Source organism: Doryrhamphus excisus, linkage group LG18 (assembly GCF_037039965.1).
Source record: "Doryrhamphus excisus strain RoL-2023G ecotype Guam linkage group LG18, RoL_Dexc_Guam_v1.1, whole genome shotgun sequence".
In the NCBI taxonomy this organism is placed as follows: domain Eukaryota; kingdom Metazoa; phylum Chordata; class Actinopteri; order Syngnathiformes; family Syngnathidae; genus Doryrhamphus; species Doryrhamphus excisus.
In genome coordinates this window covers 16,787,320-16,807,960 of record NC_136374.1, presented here as the reverse complement: position 1 = coordinate 16,807,960, position 20,641 = coordinate 16,787,320, and the positions used below count along the sequence as shown (strand labels likewise).

Genomic DNA, 20,641 nt, shown 5'->3' with positions numbered 1-20,641 from the left:
TCAAAATGCTAATTTGCAAACCTGCTTTTCCTGTTTAGTGTGACATTTGAAAGTTCCATCAGATCTTCTATAGTTTTTTTTAATATTTTAAAGCTTTATATTTAAGCTTTGCTTCTTCCTGCTCCTTTTCAGACATGTGTAGTAATGAGGTGTTGTGTGTATGCATGTATGTGTATGTGTATATATGTATGTATGTAGATATTTGTGTATGTATATGTATATATGTATGTATATATATATATATATATATATATATATATATAAATAGATATTGTAAGTGCATATGTGAGAAAGAATAATGTAACATAGTATTCATGTCTGAAATAAATTAAGAAGAAAAAAAAAAAAAAAAAAAAAAGAATATTTCCACTGACTTCCTTGCAGATAACGTGCCTAAAAGGTTGTATATTTCCGGATGGATACCGAAACTCTGTACTAGTAGTAAACGGTAGTAACTGGACCGAAATATGGGCGCAATGAATGCAGACTCAACCATCATCCTGACATATATGACACGGTTTTTAAAACCGGTTCCAACACCACATCCGGTATTGGATAATATGTAAACAATACATAACACTAATTGAGTTGATGATTTTAACATGAGTTTTGGCTTTACTTGAAGTTTCTGTAGCCGTGAATACTTAGCAAAGTGCAGTGCGACGGAGCAAAAAGGGGCCAAGGGGTGGGATGAGGCTAAAAGTAGGGAAGTGTGATGTAATCGCATAAAATCATTAGCCTTAATAGATCGCCCATCCCGACTGTCTGTGGTACTTTGGTGGAATGGTGACCCAGTGGCTTTGGACCCTGCTGTTGGTGTGATCAGCCATCGGCCTCGATTGATTTGGAAAGAGTGTGTATGCATGTGTGTGTGTGTGAGCGTGAGAGAGAGAAAAAGAAGAAAAAGTAGGAAACTAATTCTCAACACCAGTCACTAATTATAACTTTGCATGCATTTCTTCCTATTTGTTAACAGTAGAATCTTAAAATTCACACATTTTTGTTGTAACATATTAAAAAAAGTCTTACATTGCTTCTATAGTTAATAAAACAACACAACAGCGTGACTAATTTTTCATTCTATTATTTCGCTGTGTGAAAAATTGGTTCCAAGTCCGAATGCATCAAAGGTAGACAAGCATTTGACCTTGGCAGGTTTATGATCATATTTAAAATGTCATGTTTTGATGTGATGTAGAAAATGAAAACGAGGCAGGCCGCGGTTTTGTTTTGAAAAGTGGAACCTTTTGCTCCACCGACGCCGCCTTTCGGCTATTACACTGACTTCAAGAACAATTTAGCACTCTGTCTGAGAGCTCTCAAAGGTTCAATAGCTCCATCTGTTTTTGTGAGCGTGTGTGTGTGTGTGTGTGTTTGTGTGTAGATGTGTGAAAGAAGCATCAGAGTTTATGATTTCATACAAGTCAATAAAGAATATAGAAATGAGTATTTCAGTTAAAGTACTGCTGCCACGTCATTCCTATGACGATATTGCAAGTATTTTATATCATATCAACGCAACTCTGTGGTGTAGCCGCTGTAGTTTTGTCATGCACGACGTATGACAACAACAAGGATTCTGATTCTCTGATATTTAATATAATTTTACATTTAAAAAAAAAAACAAAAATGGAGTTATGCCAGATTTTATGCCACTAATTAGTAAACATCTACCCTCCTGAGATTTGTATTAAACAGTCAAGCAGCAATTCTCACTGTTCTAAAGTAACAACAACAATTTAAATTATTATTTATTCTAAATAATTTAAATTATTTATACAAATGACTGTTTATGCTGTACATTGTTCATATTTGATATTATTAATTTATTCTCTACATTATTATTTATTATTATATGGGAGCCAGGCATCCATCCATCCATCATTTTGTTGTAATTCAGAGGCAAATTGGCTCCAATTTGTCTTAAATTAAATTGTATGATATTTGTTACCCCAATACAGGTGTGTTTCTGGATGATTTAGTCTACCTTAATACTGCCTATAAAATCCAAGTATAAAAAAAATGTATCTGCCATATTTGTCAAAGCATATCTGATTATGATTTATTGTGTCCCGTCAGCCATAAATGTAATTAATTGCCAACTGTTAATGAGGCGAACTTGCCAGGTTTTAGTGATGTTCCTGATTTCTAGAGAGTCTGTGACGATGCCTTTGCTGTCAGCAGGATTTCATGGTTGCATGAAGTTTAATTGAGGTGTAAATAGATGCAGGTGCAGAGGGAGATGAGAAAATGTTGGGTTTTTTTTGGTTGGGGGGGTGGTGTTGTTGACTGGGTGGTCTATTTTTGTTGCTTGTTTATGTAACAGGTCAGAATCAAATGAATCCACAATGATCGTTACCAAGGTAATTATGACAAAAAAGGAAGAGCCAGATACCTTTATGGAGCGGATGGGGCTCTCAGCATGAGAGATGCCCCCCCCTCCTTCATCTATTTTTCATTTCACTCCCTTGCTCTCATTCTCTCTATTCAGTGTTAAATAGTATATCACTTTTTCATATGTCCTGAATCCATTATTAGCGCCGCAATGTCCCAGATAGACACCCGACCTAGCTTTCAAAACTAGAATATCTATTTCTGTTTATTTTGTTTTATGTTTATCTTTTCCTGGGGTTTTATTGTGTCTAAGCTGTGGCATCGGTACAGCTAAGACCCTTCTCCATTAAAGAGTACGGGACATAAACAGTGCCGTGGTATCCAAATCCAGCCAGAGCAATGAATGAAGGCTAATGGCAACAGTCCTCTCATCTCTTCTGTCTGGGCTCCAACTACAGCATTGATTAGTCCAAAAAAAAAAAAAAAAAAACCTTTAAAAGTGTTTCCCATCCGGCCTCAAACTAGAAAATCCATCTCTGCTTATGGCCCCCTTAGTCCCTCAGCCGTGCCCTGACCTAATTCGCACAGAAGTCTCTATCTCAGCACAGAACAGCTCAGCATGGCCGTGCTTGCAATTCCTGGAAAACACACGACCCACTTATGCACCTCCATCTGCTCTCGGCAAAATATCCCTGAAAGATTTTGGTGTACACTTAAATGGTTGACATCTTCCCACAGCCTTTCCCATCGTTATTATTTATATCCCATCTTTCCTGCCTATTCGCTAACTGACTCTAAACGAGTCTCCATGTTCTTTTATCTCAGGTATGTGACTGTGCGGCTTAATTACACTGCACTGTATCTTAATGTTCTGTCTCTCCGTAATGGACTCCGGGAATGTAATATCAATACTTCTGTTGCACATTTCAAAACTATTTCTCCCATAACAAGTTAGAAATACGGTAATGTGTTCCGGGGGCCGTACTTTCACCATCCTAAAAACATTACGTCAGTGTTTGAGTGCCTCTACATTGTTGACAGCGGCAAAAGTTTTTTCAGTTTTTGTGCTATTTGGTTTTAGATGGACCCTTTTGGAACGGATTAATCGAGAAAAACGAGGTTCCACCGTCATTCCTTTGCAAAGTAAAGAATGAGGTTAGACACATCAAGCCTGATGTGTGTAGTCCTGGTTATTATGACCGTCAGACCCCTTGTTTATGTTTACAAACGTGTTCAGCGCTAGACTTTGAATGACATTTTTCACACCAGATGTCCGAATGTAAATTCCTAGCGATTCTCACGTTTACAGATGGCGTGAAATGTAACGTGACAGTAGAGGAGGCAGCGTGGGAAGAATGTCTGTCACTCTAGCCCTCTGACTAGAACCGAGTCAATGCTCATATTCCAAACAAACACGGAAACCTCAAGATGGAAGAAAGAGGTGACAGGATGTAGTGTCTTAAATTTGCAATACAATCTGTTTTTGGCCTCGGGGGGGGGGGGGCAAACATGATATTATTTAACATGGCCTTTTGTTGGGAGAGGGGGGAAAAAACCCACATGTTGCCAAATTACTGATGGTAATGGTTTTATTTAATTTGAACAAGCATCGATTACAATTGAGTGCATCCCATAATCAGTAATCAGTTCCCAGTTCCACATGTCCAAAATGAGTAGGAAGAAGCAAAGCTTATTAAATCCTACCCCTCCATCTGGTACTTTTACAATCAGTAACTGTTACATTTGTTCACTTCCTGCTTTCCTATTTTTATTTTTATTTTTATTTTTATTTTTATTTTTATTTTTATTTTTATTTTTATTTTTATTTTTATTTTTATTTTTATTTTTATTTTTATTTTTATTTTTATTTTTATTTATTTTTTTTTATGACCATACAATGACATAATGGGTACCATAGTAACTGTCAATATAGTGATATATATATAGCACATCATGACTTTTTAAAATTTTTATTTTTATTTTTATGTACTTGTGTCAATATAGTGATATATATATATATATATATATATATATATATATAATATATATACATCGTGACTTGTTCAAGACTCTTCATCCTTGTATTTAGCAAACATCAACTGCTTGTATTGTTTCTTGAATTGGCTCATCGTTGTGCATTGTTTTGAGAAAAAAAAGCTGCATTATTCAATTTTGTGTCCCAGGACTGTTTAACACAATGACAAGTGTTGACAGAGTGAGATCTCACTACAGTAGAGTGATTTGAGTTTGCTTGTTTGGATTTGAATTTGAACAGCCCACAGAGCAAAGATGGTCTTTTTGTTTCCCGGCCAGTATCCCAGTTGGAATTCTCTCTCACTTTTGATTGGACCAGATGGTCCTCCGCTGTCCCTCTGACCTTTTCCACAGTAAACACTTTGTCGACTGTGTGCGTCGTTTCTTGACCAACTTCTCCGCAGCACAGATGGTACATTTGGTTTGTGTGTTTAGATTTGTCATGATACCACACCCCACACGCCATGTTTTTAATCTCTATATTAAAAAAAAAAAAGAAAAAAAACTCCATTTGGCGTTGTGGTCTACCTTGACACAACATGCACTTCTGCAGAGAGCAGATGGTAAGAGAGGACTGAAGTATTACATTCAGCAAAAAGAGCATCCAAATATATCTGCCAAGCCTTAGCTCCAAAATGATTGTGCTTAAAATACTTTTCTACTTAAAGGGGAATTGCACTTTTTCTTTAAATTATGCCCATCATTTACAATCATGAAACATGAACACATTACTTCCCCTTTTCTGTGCATTCATGCAAACATGTAAATAGGAGCTAGCTAACAACGGACGTCATGGGGAAATACTTATTTTTACATAACTGACTTGTATATTAACCAAGCTACAGCGATATTATTGTCGCAACTAACATGAAAAACTAGTTTTATCTTTAAACGTCTTTCCTGGGCGCATTTATACTAACTAACTACCACGACGGAAGAGTAGATACGTAGCACTCGATTTCGCTCCAAAGACTGAACAAGATTTGGTTTGCCGTCAGCATTTTTTTACCCGAGGACCTGGATCACACGTCTTGTACTGGAAGACACGGCCATCCCTATGAGAGCAGATAGCGTAGCTATTGTCGCTGTATCTACGCTGCTGTTGCTGACGGAGCTAGCATAAGTACGTGTATCAATGCGAGCTGTAGTGTTTTTTTTAAATCATCAAAATACGGCAATTATTACGTGTTATCATCAGTGTGTGTGTTAATGCATGATGACAGTAACGTTGTCAGAGGGCTTCATAGTCGAAATATAGGTGTTTCTCAATGACGTGCATTGTTAGCTAGCTCATGAACTCATTTTCTTGTGCTATAATGCACAGAAAAGTAAAAAAAAATGTGTAAATGTTTCTCATAAGGATTGTAAATGATGGGCTAATTTTTTTTTTAATGGTATAACGATGTTGGATTGTACTACCCTTTAAATCAGGGGTGTCCAAAGTGTGGCTCGCAGCTTGTTTTTTTTTTTTTTTTTTTTTTTTGGCCCACAGCACAATGGTGAAATAAAATTAATTGGAAAAAAATTTTTAAAAATGAGAATAATAAAGCAAAAAAGCAAATTGTAAAGGGAAGATGATGAAAGGTTGATACAAATCATTAATAATAAAATATAATAATAAATAAAATAATAATAATATTTTTTTTTAGCCTTTTTTCCAAAACTAAAATATTATTGTCTCATAAAAAGTTAGTGAATGATTGGCAAAATGTGTCTTTGTAACTCATTTGATTATCTGCTGGAACCTAAACTTCATCACTTTAACAATATTTTATTATTAGCTTTTCTGCGTTGGTTCGTTGTTTTGAGTAGTTTAAGTTTAAAAAAACAAACAAACTGCAGGATGCAGTGTGACGCATCAGATATTTGTATATTATAAAATCTAAAATATTTACAGATTATCTATATTTACTTTATTGAGTAATGAATGTACTTTTGAGTGTACTTTTGAAAACACCCAATTTTTTTTCCCTCTGTCTAAACAATAAACTTAGCTGACCTTTAGAGTGTTATTTTACAAACTCTTTTATCTGCATTTTCTATAATATCGTAACGTGATCCGTGTTATATTGCATTAGCAAGAATACATCCCTTGTGAGCGATTACATTGGCCTTTGCAACAAGCACCTCGTTTAATAGCATAATAATGTTATTAGCCAAAAGAATGATCGATATAAGCAAATAAATTATGGAATGTTCATGAGAGTTTGATGAAATATTGATAAATACAGCCTTAGTGAGGGCCGACAGTGACAAACATGTACTTTTTTATCATTCATATTTAAATACAATTTAACCTCTATGGTTACACACTGCACATTGATCAGTTTTCCCATTGGAAATAATAAATAATAAGTCTGTTCCAGGGTCAAACTGTTGCCATGTAAAATCTTTATCTGTAAAAAAAGGTGTTATTTTTTTCAAGTACGATTCTCCTTGAATATCAGGAACCCATTGAATGGCTGTTAAAGCCATAGTCAAAGCAGGGAATCGAATGACGGTGTTCTGAGATTGTTTGTGTGAAGCCACTGGTTGACACTTGGCCACAGCTCTTTGCTCTGTCACAGGGTGTATGGTGAACATCAACTCAATCCTCCAGATACCGGAGAGGAATGTCCAACTCTCCGCATAGCTGGATTCCAGCCAAAACTAATGGCCTTTTCATCGCCGTTTGACTCTAGTCGTGACCGCAGGGGCCTGTGACGATCGTTGTCTTGGTCAGGAAATGACCAAAACCTACTGTCAGCGAAAGGAGTCGACAAATCTTATTTCAGACATTTTTAAAGTCCACGTTGTGGGAATGTCTAGGGAATTTGAAAAAAGACGACGGTAGAAGACTTTTGATTAGACATTTCAACAAGTCATTTAGTTTTGTTGTCACGTCCAAGTAACCCTCTAAAAGTGTCATTTTTTTAACTGTATCCTGTTTTATTGCTGAGACATGGTCTGGTTCCAGAGTCTGGAGCTGTGCCAACATGCCATCAGGAATGTATGCCCCCGCTCTACAGTGGGTCATGGGAAAATGCTGTTGTCAGCTATTGTTGCTTTGTTTGTTATTGTTGATTTCCTCAGGAGGAGGTCACATATAGAAAGAATTTATTTTTATTTTATGCCTCACCCATCTTGGTTCAACTGTAGGTGGTCGCTCATCCCAACGGTTCTTCCAATTGAGTACACCACAGATGACCTTCAAGCTTACCATCCCACTTCTGACACCATTTGTTACTGAAGTCGTGGTGGAATGCCATGGTCCTTTTTAAGAGTGCCTCACCCATCTAGGTTCAACTGTAGGTGGTCGCTCATCCCAACGGTTCTTCCAATTGAGTACACCACAGATGACCTTCAAGCTTACCATCCCACTTCTGACACCATTTGTTACTGAAGTCGTGGTGGAATGCCATGGTCCTTTTTAAGAGTGCCTCACCCATCTAGGTTCAACTGTAGGTGGTCGCTCATCCCAAGGGTTCTTCCAACTGGGCACACTCCAGATGACCTTCAAGCTTACCATCCCACTTCTGACACCATTTGTCGCTAACGTATGAGGAATCCAGGGTTGAAGTAGTAGTAGTAGTGATGACATGCTTCATAATAGTACCTTCTTCCTACCTTCTGTTGGCAGGCCTACGTTCTACCCAAGAACCCAATTTCATTCGTTCTTGTGTGTCAGACATCAGAGACCAAATGCACAGGTTTAATCGATCCCTTATGTTCTTCCATATTAGCTCACCTCCTCCTGGATGCCACACCATTTGTCACGGAGGACTACCTCCTGAATTATAATATATACTCTTGTACAATTACAGGTAATTGTAATTAATGCTAATTAAGTCATCAATATTTGTGTTTTTCAGGGGAGCCTTCTCTGAAGTAGTCCTAGCAGAGGAGAAGCGGACCCAAAGACTGGTGGCCATCAAGTGCATCCCTAAGAAGGCGTTAGAGGGCAAAGAAAACAGCATCGAGAACGAGATAGCCGTGCTGCACAAGTGAGTGGGCTACACTACTTTTTTTTTAATACAGCTCCCATATCATGTGACATTCCTCGCCGTTGTGTCGCAATGTAGACTGGAACCATGGATGGAGTCCCGTTAGAGAAACGGTTGAAACATTCTTTTCTTCGCATGTGGAATTACAGACCGTTGTTTTTTTTTTCTGCTTTGGTTCTCAAGTTATTTTTAGAGCTGTTGTTGCCTGGGTTACAGGAGACACACAACTCCGATCCATAGACAGCCATGATACCTCTCGAGGTACAGATGGTTGAGGAGGGACAGGTGGGGGGGTTAGCACACGGTTCCGTTACAATTTGGATGTAATGGAGCTAAGTGATGTAAACAGGCTCTGGAAATCACGGCGTGTTTATCCTGTGGGAGTGTGTGTGCACTCATAAGATGGTTTGATTACTCGCTGCGGCATGCAACCCTCAATTTCCCCCTTGCATACACAACATGCAAGTGGGGGGAATACATTCTGTTAACCATAATCACAAATGTCCTTAAAGCTGCATTAATGAATAGGGGTCATTTGCAAACAGATTAAAAGCCATTTGTAAAGGGATAAAGGGATTATATTACATTTTTTCACAATGTTGTTCTTTGTTTGGTAAAAAAAGGTATTATTGTTTGTTTATTTTTTTAATCCTGGATCATTTGATTGTGAAACAAGGTGCTTATCACACCCACAAAGTCATTTCTTTGATTAAATCCACGCCACTAAAAGAAGCAGGGATTTATCAGATATTGTCATTTTTGGTCGAAAACCTGGCAAAAACGCTGCTTTTTCATTCGCTGACTTGTGTGCTCCGACATTCCGAGACCCGCAGGTACTAACGGGCGGTCGTCAGATGACTCACCGGCCTTTCTTTCTCCCTCCTCCAGTCACCGTGACCGGTGTCAGCCCAACCGACGCCACACATCTCGCCCACACAAACGGAGAAACCAGCTGCCCGCAAACACACCGCGTTTAAATACGAACGCGCACGTTAGGACTCGCACACGCGCCTGCACGTGTCCGAGCGCGGGGGCAGCTTTAATCCGACATTCATCCTTCCCGGGGTCCATCAATCCCTCCCAAGTCAGCTAAGCAGATGAATGAAGGCACATTGTTGGAGTCAGCACTGTAATCCAGCACAAGTTTAGACCGGCACATTCCCGCGCTGTCGCTACGGTATGTCCTTCACACCGACTGGACCACTGCCTCGCGGGGAGACAATATTAGCACATTACGTTATAGCACAGTCATTATAATAACTCATAAAACATGATTGGGTTCAGCACCGCTTCTTGAATGAAGAATGCCCACCAACTGCATATTAATGACTAATCAAATCACCTACAAATTAGAGATTCATTCATTCATTTTCTACCGCTTATCCTCACGAGGGTCACGAGGGTCGCTGGAGCCTATCCCAGCTGTCTTCGGGCAAGAGGCGGGGTCCACTCTGGACTGGTCGCTAGCCAATGACTAGTATATAATTACTAGTTATATTATAATTTAATGGCATTAAAGCATATTGATGATGACTGCTCAGATTTAATATTATAAATAATGTCCAGTGCATACAGGTCAGGCAGAGAGACCTGATCAAAAATTTTAAGACCGGTTGAAAAATTGCAAGTACCTTATTTTCCGGACTATAAGTCGCACTTTTTTTCATAGGTTGGCGGTTCCTGCGACTTATACTCCAGAGCGACTTTTAAATGAAAAAAGTGTTTATGTTACATAAACACTGGACACCTTTTCTGTTCATGTTTATTTTTCGTGTAGCTGAATAAGCATTGTGTTAGCATATCTTACACCTATTCAGCCTGTTTTATATTCTTTTATTGTTAGAACTTGCCTTCCAAGAGGACGTAATGTCTGTTTTGGTCAAGTAGTTTGGAAAATAAATTACCCGCAAAAAATACGACTTGTACTCCAGTGCGACTTATGTATGGTTTTTTTTTTACCTAATTATGCATTTTTGGCCTTGTGCGACTGCACTTATAGTCCAGAAAATACGATATTTTACATTTTTGTTGGATCTCAAAGAGGTTTTAAGTAATTTAGCTATGATCAAAAGACCATGGCTAAAAAATGATTGAAGGAGACGAGGCCTCTGAATTAGTTTTTTCTTATTATAACCTCATGATGGTTATTGGATTGTACTTGGAACCAGCAACAACTTTCATTACGGGCCAGGATCGTCCCATGTCTTGTTGGACAGCCAATCGAATCCTCCGTCTCAGGGCCGGTGGTATATTTTGGGTCTACCATTTGATTTGTTTTGTTCCATAACTCTACTTTTAAAGCTTGTTTGCAATAAATTCTTGCAATTTTTCAACTGGTCTTAAATGTGGAGTGTAGCGTGCATCGTATACATCGGGTGAGTCATCTACGCGGTGCTGTCGCTGCACCCACGACTGCAAGAAATCGATGCAAAGAGTCCAATTAATGATGAGTCACATACCACAACATACACGGCACATTATCACCCAATCAGGATATACAGCATACGTCCGTCACACCGAGGGGTGTTGCTTTGTTTTCTTTTAATATGAATGATCAATTAACTTCTTTCTTCACTGCCTCGCAGGATTAAACATGCCAACATCGTGTCTCTGGAAGAAATATTTGAGAGTAAATCGCACCTCTATCTTGTCATGCAACTGTGAGTATTCACATATGTGTGAGTTTGCAACTCTCTCCTTCTTCTGCCGTCTCCCACGCACTGCTTGTCACATGCCATTAATTGCACTCTGTAGCGCTTTCCCCTGCACACACACTTACAGGCACGCATTGTACTACGCTTACTCATCCACAGCAGTGGGGACTTTTTCCTTCCCACCTGCAGGCTGTCAACCTGCCATCCGCCTCAGAGAGAAGGGAAAAAAATCAAACGAGAGGATGGATAGGGATCAATAGATTTATTAAATGACCCTCCAGAAATTATACACAATTTATGTGAGAGATAAAAGCTAAAGATATAGACGGAAAGTAAAGACCGACATTTCTTGTCCATTTGAAGTCCTTGTAGTCCCTGGTAATGTTTATGATCCTAACCTTCGGCCTGGTGGTACTTCATCACAGTTGTGAATCTGCTGGGTATAACTTTTATTATTTTTATTTTTTTTCAAGTTAAAACGATGTGAAAAAGCTCAACTGTACTCAGCACTACTTTAGTCTTCATTTTCAGCCCTGTGTACATTTCCGTGTGGTTTGAATTATGCAAGCTTATATAGTAGCTGGAAGGGGATGTTTTGTGGACAAGGTTATGTCACCCTCTAGTGGCCATTTTATTTATTCCCAACACAATTCAAATCGAAATGAGATCTATGTAGTATTTCTATATGGGCAGTGGCGTCATTAGGCCTATTTTAGGGGCACTTCAGCACCCCTAAAATGTTCTTAAAATGTTCTTAAGCCCTCCTAAATAATTTGATATTTTTTGTTGATTTTTTTTATTGATTTTTTTTTTTTTTTTACAAAAAAAATCTCTGACAAATTTCATATAATAGGGCAAAAGCAGGCTAATAAGCAAGCCAATAAGCAGGCTAATACTAATACTATTACTACTAGTACTAGTAGTAAAAATCAGAAGAAGAATAATGATGATAGGAATAATAATAGGCTAATTAATAATTTAATAATAATTATTATATCATTGATCACTGTCCACTGGACAGAATGGTTGCAGAGCTTGATCAGCAGTTTTGCAGTGTAGATTGTGTGTACTTGTGTACATTTAATGGTGGCCTAAAACAATTGAGTATCTCTACTAAATCTGTCCAAAAGTGGGAAAGTTATATCCCGGTTCTTGTTCATTATTTGTTTTTGGGATGTGGGGATTTTTTAGATTTTTTTTTTGAATGTCTACTACATTCATTCATATCCTGTGCATCTTAAGGGGGCTAAGCACCCACCATCCTCAGACCCTAGTGATGCCCCTGTATATAGGTATAGATATATAGATATGCACAACACACAGAAGCCATTTTCATGCCAGTACAAGGAACATATTCCAAGCTAAACTGGGATGTGAGCTTGCAAAAACTGTGGTATTTGCCAAGCAAAATGTTTTGAGATGGTCCTTGGTGTAAAAAGTTTGAAAAAATTGCTTTTTAATCATACTTCCAGGGTGTCTGGTGGAGAATTGTTTGACCGCATCATAGAGAAGGGCTTCTACACCGAAAAAGACGCCAGTAAGCTCATTCAGCAGATTCTGGATGCTGTCAAATATCTCCACGACATGGGAATCGTCCACCGAGACCTTAAGGTAATTTTTGAATGTAATTCGGCTCGATTGTTTTACATTTAGCTGAGAAAATGTGTCCTTGAATTGATTGCAACAACATCTGCACCTAAGACAACACAGTCCTGATGCTTGTATTGTTGTAATGTATAATATTTCCATTTTCCTCCACTGGGATTGCTAATCAGTGTATGGCGGGAGGTGCTGTGTTTTGTATTCGGGGGGGAGGAAAACTGACTTGATAAAATGTTGTATGTCCCAGCCAGAGAATCTGCTCTACTACAGCATGGAAGAGGACTCCAAAATCATGATCAGCGACTTTGGCTTGTCTAAAATTGAGGGCTCTGGCAGCGTGATGTCCACAGCCTGTGGAACGCCTGGATATGTTGGTAAAAAAAAGTATTCCACGTTGAAAAATAACTTTATTTCTGGCGTATTAAAACACCTAAATTGTTGTTATTATGCTGGTCAACTTCCACATTCTTCCACTGAAGATAATGTAAAGTAATTAAATCAACGCATCTCTTATCATAAAACCTTTATATTTAAAATGCAATGCTTCATAACTGCAACTTTAACATTCATACATTATCTCAAATAATTGACACGGTGATAAAAAAATTATTTTTGACACTCTTATCAAGCCTTACTCATGCCTCAACTAAAAATAGCACAACAACTATTATGGTATGAAAATAAAGGCTTACATACTAAAATGTATGCAAAACAATACTATTTTATACAAATTAATAACCCGCATTCATGCGGGGTAACTTCCTGTAAAGCCTATGTGCATTAATGACTTAATAATAACTTAAATTTATGGAATGTATTTATTTATTTCATATATTTAATACAAATATTTCAAATGAATAATAACATTTTTTCATATTAATTCATATTTTTCCAACAAAATTGTGTTTAGATTGAAAAGACCTTCACCTTAAAACCATATGAATCAGAGCAGACATAAAGTTTTTAAAAAATGAATTCTTTTCCTTTCAGCCCCTGAGGTTTTGGCACAGAAACCCTACAGCAAAGCGGTGGACTGCTGGTCTATTGGAGTCATAGCCTACATTCTGTGAGTACCCAAGTCCTGTTTGTATTATCACATGTTTTCAGTCCACACGTCTGCTGTCCTTTTTGAGATACGTTTGTGCCTCTCAGGTTGTGTGGTTACCCTCCGTTCTACGACGAGAACGACTCCAAACTGTTTGAGCAGATCCTGAAAGCAGAATACGAGTTTGATTCTCCTTACTGGGATGACATCTCAGATTCAGGTGCCCTAAAATAGAACCTTCATCATGTTATAGCAGTCCTAGCAAATAGACCGATGTGAATGTGTTCCTGATTCACCTACATGGCCTTGTGTGGGAAAAGGTGATTGACCCTTCTATTAAAACATAACTTAATTGAGATCTATCATTTTGGAAAATGTCATAAAGTAATTTCTAAAGCTTTGGGACTCCAGCAAACCACAGTGAGAGTCATTATCCACAAATGGTGACAGCATGGAACAGTGGTTAATCTTCCCAGGAGTGGCCGGCCAACTAAAATGACCCCAAGAGCGCAGTGACAACTCATCCAAGAGGTCACAAAAGACCCCACAACAACATGCAAAGAACTGCAGACCTCACTTGCCTCAGTTAAGGTCAGCGTTCAGAGTCTCAAGATGAAAACCGCTACTGAACAAAAAGAACATTAAGGCTTGTTTCAAATTTGCCAGAAAACATACCAACAGTAAAATATGGTGGTGGTAGTGTGGTGCTCTGGGGTTGTTTTGCTTCATTAGGACCTGGAAGACTTGCTGTGATAAGTGGAACCTTGGATTCTGCTGTCTACCAACGTCCTGCCATCTGGTGGTGACCTCAAGCTGAAACCAACTTGGGTTCTTCAGCAGGACAAAGATCCAAAATGAAGACTTTGGAGTGGCTTACTCGAAGTAACTAACCTGAATCTTATCAAGATGCTGTGGCATGACCTTCAAAAGGCTTCACGCTGGGAAAGCCTCCATTGAGGCTGAATTACAACAATTCTGCAAAGATGATTGGACCAAACGTTATTGCAAATGCTTGATTGCAGATGTTGCTGGTGTACCAACCTGGTATTGGGTTTGGGGGCAATCACTTTTTCCACACAGGGCCATGTAGATTTGGATTGATTTTTTTTGCTCCTTTTGAATAAGTAGCTTCATTTAAAAACTGCATTCTGTGTTCGGTTGTGTTGTCATTGGCTAATATTTACATTTCTTTGATGATCTGAAATATTATGTGTGACAAACATTCCAAAAAATAACAGTATGTTCCTTGGTGGGTGTGATGATCACCGTTTTCTGTCATGACAGCCAAAGACTTCATAGTCCACCTGATGGAGAAAGACCCCAATGTTCGCTACACTTGTGAGCAGGCCCTGCAGCACCCATGGTACTTCACATAACCTTCCTTCCTTCTTCCCTTCCTTCCTTCCTTCCTTCTCAACACTGCTTTGAGAAACACATTAATTTTTTTTTTCATGATTTCTTCCCCGAAGGATTGCTGGGGACACAGCATTGGACAAGAACATCCATGAGTCTGTCAGTGCACAGATCAAGAAGAACTTTGCTAAAAGCAAATGGAAGGTAAGACTCTTTTTATACTTTTACCTCCATTTGGATCATCCATAGTTGGGATTTCTGCGGCGGAGGGGGTGTTAATATACAACAACAATGTACTTTACTGCTCAAAAGTTTGGGATCACTTGGACATTTTTTTGCTCCGGTCTGAGATCTGGCTTTTTCTTGGCGGTCCTGCCATGAAGTCCAGCATCCTGAAGTGGCCGCTTCACTGTTGATACTGACACTGGTGTTTGACGGCTACTATTTAGTGCAGCTGCCAGGTGACGACCTGTGAGGCGTCTTGGTCTTAAACTACACAGTCTCAGATATTTGTCTTCTTGCACAGTTGCAGCGTTTTTCTGTCCTTGTTAGACCCAGTTTGTGCTGCTCTCTGAAGGGAGTAGTTAACAGCATGGTATTAGATTTTAGTTTTAGTTTAGATTTTTAGATGGCTTTTCTAATAATCTATTAGCCTTATAAAATTATGATTTCGGATTAGCAGCCATACCAGGAGATTGGTGCAGAGGACTGACAGTTGTTGATAGTAGGCCTCTATGCAAAAATGTACATCCTTCTTTGAAAATCATCTCATTCATTTTAATTGTTTATGAAATGGGGCGGCACGGCAGTCTAGTGGTTAGCGCGCAGACCTCACAGCTAGGAGACCGGGGTTCGGTTCCCGCCCTCGCCCGTCTCTTTGTGGAGTTTGCATGTTCTCCCCGTGCATGCGTGGGTTTTCTCCGGGTACTCCGGTTTCCTCCCACATTCCAAAAACATGCTAGGTTAATTAGCCACTCCAAATTGTCCATAGGTATGAATGTGAGTGTGAATGGTTGTTTGTCTATATGTGCCCTGTGATTGGCTGGCGACCAGTCCAGGGTGTACCCCGCCTCTCGCCCGACGACAGCTGGGATAGGCTCCAGCACCCCCCGCGACCCTCGTGAGGAAAAAGCGGTAGAAAATGAATGAATGAATGTTTATGAAATGGGAAAAAAAATGTGTTTTTCTTTGTAAAACAAAGAAATTTGCAAGTGATCCCGAACTTTTGAGCGGTAGTGTAGGACAAGTGAAACTGGACTTTAAAACGAAATGCAAAGAAACGTCATGAACCTACGCTGTGCAAAATGAACGGCGCCATCTCCGGTCGTGACACCTAATTTTCGTGTTCACCCTCAGCAAGCATTCAACGCCACAGCAGTCGTCCGCCACATGAGGCGTCTTCAGCTCGGCACCAACCACGAAGGACCCAACCAAGCTCATCTACTGCTGCCCGGAGAGGACTCTCAACATGCAGGTCTAATCGACATTATTTTGTTACCATTTTTACTTTAAGTTTAATATAGTCGCTGACCATCAGAGTGCCATTTTGTCTTTCAGAGTCGTGCTGCGAGGCGGGCTGCTCCCAGGCTGTGGACGGGGACGGCGTGGACCCTTTGTCCAACTGTAGCTACCGCTGCCACCCGCCCAGCCGGGTGTGATCCCTGTGCTGCTTAACTGCCTCAATGACCCCAGTGATTTTTCTTTCCATTTTTAACCCCCTCGGTGGAACCAGCGGTATAGCAAGTCCCTCGGCCGCCCCCCCCATCATGTCTGGTTAGGAATACGGCGTCATTCCAACCTGTCGTCTGCAGGGGGAGCAAGTCTGTTCAGCCTGGGAAGGAAGGAAGGAAGGAAGGAAGCAAAGAAAAGGGAAGATGGTGATGATTATGATGACTATTTGTCAGTCAGAGCTGGTGGTTTGTGCTAAAGTAAAGAAGGAAAGATTATTTCCAAAGCAGGACAGAGCTGAGACTATTTTTCAAAGCAGCCTGTGCTATATAGTCATATTATATTTGAATATTCGTTTTGTGTATTTTTGTGCATGATCAGGAGACACGAGTCCCCGAGCATGTGTTCTTATCTTCAAAATACGCCCTCCTTTCTATTCCTGCAGAGGATGGAGTGCCATAAGCAAAGCCTTTTCGAGGATGTTTTTGCTGTCTCTTGAATGTAAGCGAGTCCAATCTAACAGTATTGCAGAGTGAGCACAGATCTGTCTATGGAGACAATCGGTGAGCTTTATGCAAAACTCCATCTGTTAGTATGTAGCCTTTTATGAAATGGTGTTTCCATGCAGCTGTGGAAAAGGCTTCTCCTTTGCTTTCTCTCAACCTCTTTAACCACCCCAGCGCAGGGATCTTATCTCCGTCTATTGTGCCTTTAGTGTCTACAGTATGACAGATTTATTTTTTTGGGGGGGGGGGGGCTTCTTCTCAAGTGTGTCTTTCTGCACAATCCATGCAACTGTGACGTCATGTTTTGTATTTATCACAATTGTAGCTATGAATTTGTTTCCCCACTTTACCTTTTTTTTTTTTTAATATAGGCTGATTTTTCATGTGGGTTTAAGCCTGAAGATGAAGAACGATGTGTGGATGCAAAAAAAAAAAAAAAATCATATGCATCAGTTGCTGTGTACTGCAATCCGACCTCCATTTTTTTCCTCTTTTATTCTTCAAACTTTTTACAATATGCATCAATTTCCTTATTTCCTCATCACGTTTGACTTGTGTTGTAAAGAGTCCCGCCATGTAAATGGTTGAGTAGCAATTAAGGCCTTGTGTTGAGAACGGACAGAGCTTTAATGCACATTTAATCTGTGTTTTCAGTACAACATACATCCGTTGTGCTGACGTAACTGCATGAATATTGTAATAAGTTGCCATAAGGGTAAATATTGGAGTCAGCGACAGTGGAACCTCCCAAGTCCAGCACCCCCAAATGTTATACCGTTTTGGGTTCAACCACGAAAATCACGTGATTCCAATTCCATGGCTGCCGCCCAGAACAGCACCAATCAGAGATAGTTTTATTAATCGACCAATGAGCAGACAGAATGCTAATAGGTATGCTATACTACTGTCAGATTTCCCGGAAGTATTTGACCTTTCAAAATAAGATTTTAGCGATGGGAACTCGTTGGTGCCAGAATAAACATAACGGGTAAGTTTACATTCATTTACAAATACATTTATGTGAGTTTATCTTCACTGCTAGCAAGGTCCGGTACTAGTAAGACCGTGGGAGACTTAGCTCGGCGTTGGCGATGATTTTCGCCAATCGCCTACCGTGTGTGCCGGCCATTATTATTTATTTATTTTTGCCGCCATGGAAGCTTCATAATTTCTGCAATACCTATAAAACGCCACTAGGTGACAGTATTGCTTTCCAACAACCTTCCTGTTCCCTCACCATGATGTGTTTTCAGGGGTGTGTAGTTTTACTATAGTAATGTAGTTGGATTTTACAGTGGTTAACTACTTGTGTGACAGTTATGAATGTTAAAATTTCTAGTGTTAAAGGTTTTATGAGGGCAAAAATTATTAACAGTTTGTGTATGACTTTGGAGGTTCCACTGTATGTATTAAGAGCCTGCACATGAAAAAAGACTTTAAACTTGATGGCACCGCTTTAAAATATAATTCATAATTCTATATAAATATAATATAGGATATTTTAAGCTTTATTCTGCATTCATGTAAGGTAACTGTGCTTTGTATTTGAATGGCAACTGTAAAGTTGTTTATCTGTAACTTTTCAGGGTTTCCCAGTGTACGCTGTTCAGATTCAGTCAATATAGTTTTTGCTTAAAATACTCCCAAGTAAAGATGGGCTTGTATCTACATTTCCTTGGTAGACTATGTGGATAATCAACAATTTATGAATCAATTACTTTGGCTTAAATCTCTCTCTGGATGTTCTGAAGTCCAATATAATCCTCGCATTAGTCGCACTACTTGAATCAACAGCGCCTCCGCTGGTTGCATTCAAGTAGCGCACCCCATGTTGCTTGTATGCTGGAGACTATCCCAGCTGACTTTGGGCGAGAGGTGGGATACACCCTGGACTAGCCGCCGGCCAATCGCAGGACACATATAGACAAACAACCATTCACACTCTTCGGACAATTTAGAGTCTCCGATTAACCTAACATTTGTATTTTTGGATTGTGGGAGGAAATCAGAGTGCCCGGAGAAAACCCATGACGCATGCACAAGGAGAACATGCAAACACACAGAGATGCCCAAATATTAAAATCTAAAATTGTAATATCTATTTTATGGTGTCAACTTGTTGGAAAGCGGGCCAAACCTTCTTGAAAACATTCCCGGTCACTGAAACAATTGATGCTGATGACGTGTGTAACCATGTAGCCATTACCTCACCGCTGAACTGGCTGTGGTAGGAAAAAGATTTTATTTCTAGAGTCAGACATACAAGATGTTTTTACAAATATTTCTGCTTTCAGTTCAAGCATCAGAAACAATGTGATTCTTATCCTTTCGTGTTCTCTTTATCCACGGTAACGGGGAAAATAGGTTGTATTTTCTGACTTCTGGTTGTGTTTCACTTTATTTGCTCGTCCAGAAGGATTTGTCGTACAAATGAGTACCATGAATATCTTGCCTTTTTCTGTTAACAGTATTTTAAACTGTACACACAGATGCGGTGCATCACACGGGATGTGAAAAAAGTGGCTGTAAGTGAAACATACATTAAACTCCTCGTCTATGCAGTAGTCATCTGGCTGTGCTCATTTGTAGCCGACGATGACGCATGGAAAACAACACAATAGTCTACGAGCGATGCTCCTGGCAAAGGAAGCGTGCGGTTTGGGTTGCAGGATGCTCGAGATGGGAACGGGAAGAGAGCCGTGAGAATGGAGGTCCTCCGCTAGAGCAGATGATGCGGTCAAAGCGGGATGATGGGGTTGCTTCCAAATAATTGCACGGACGGTAAGGAAGAGAGTGCTGACAGATGCAAGTCATGTCTTCATGTGGGAGGAGGGGCGGAATTTGAGGGGCCACATGTATTATTTGATACTATATATGATTTATAATAATATAACATGTCAAAGGGACACTGAGACTTTGTAATATAAAAGTGTTTCTCCTGGATTTCAGTATTCTAATAATATCTTTTATTAACTTCCACTCTTGGTAAGCAAACACAACGCTCATATTTCCAATTTTTATCTGCAGCTCATTTGGGTTTTCGGGGAAGCCACAGATTGACTCGCAGCATCAATATTTTGTTTGGGCCGAAAGACAAAAAAAAACCAACCAAAAAAACAGATAAAAGCTATTAATGACATCAGATTTTCCAGCTTCATTGACATGGTGTTCTGCGGCTTCACTCAAACCAGGATGCCGGATCATAAACAAGACAAATTCCCTGTGGTGCCGGAGCACAGTGGAGAGTGAGAGACTAAATTAAACAATGAGATCACCTTCCACTTCATGCAGATTAGTGACTTGCAGTTGTTGGAACAATCCATTCACTGCAAGGGGTGCGCCTCTGAAGGGATTATTTGAGGACGCCGCACCGCAGTCTAGGAAAAGTTGCAGGAAAAAAAAACAAAAAAAACATAAACACAGTCATGAAAGTGTCAGGAAGAGAGGAACCACAAAATCCGC

At 39.6% G+C, this 20,641-nt stretch overlaps 1 protein-coding gene across 3 annotated transcripts in view; it reads left to right on the top strand.

Annotated features, from left to right (window-relative positions):
- The window catches only part of camk1b (calcium/calmodulin-dependent protein kinase Ib), a 34,728-nt gene extending 14,698 nt beyond the window's left edge, over positions 1-20,030 (top strand). For 2 of the 3 annotated variants that reach the window (XM_058055351.2, XM_058055352.2), the window contains exons 3-12: positions 8,220-8,351; positions 10,937-11,011; positions 12,478-12,616; positions 12,855-12,981; positions 13,598-13,673; positions 13,760-13,872; positions 14,937-15,015; positions 15,122-15,209; positions 16,362-16,479; positions 16,563-20,029. In XM_058055351.2, coding sequence (XP_057911334.2) covers positions 8,220-8,351; positions 10,937-11,011; positions 12,478-12,616; positions 12,855-12,981; positions 13,598-13,673; positions 13,760-13,872; positions 14,937-15,015; positions 15,122-15,209; positions 16,362-16,479; positions 16,563-16,663 — 1,048 coding nt within the window. In that variant the 3' untranslated portion in view covers positions 16,664-20,029. Of the gene's footprint in view, positions 1-8,219; positions 8,352-10,936; positions 11,012-12,477; positions 12,617-12,854; positions 12,982-13,597; positions 13,674-13,759; positions 13,873-14,936; positions 15,016-15,121; positions 15,210-16,361; positions 16,480-16,562 lie in introns of all 3 variants that reach the window. The other variant, XM_058055350.2, reaches the window with a different exon arrangement.
- The last annotated feature ends 611 nt before the right edge of the window (positions 20,031-20,641 follow it).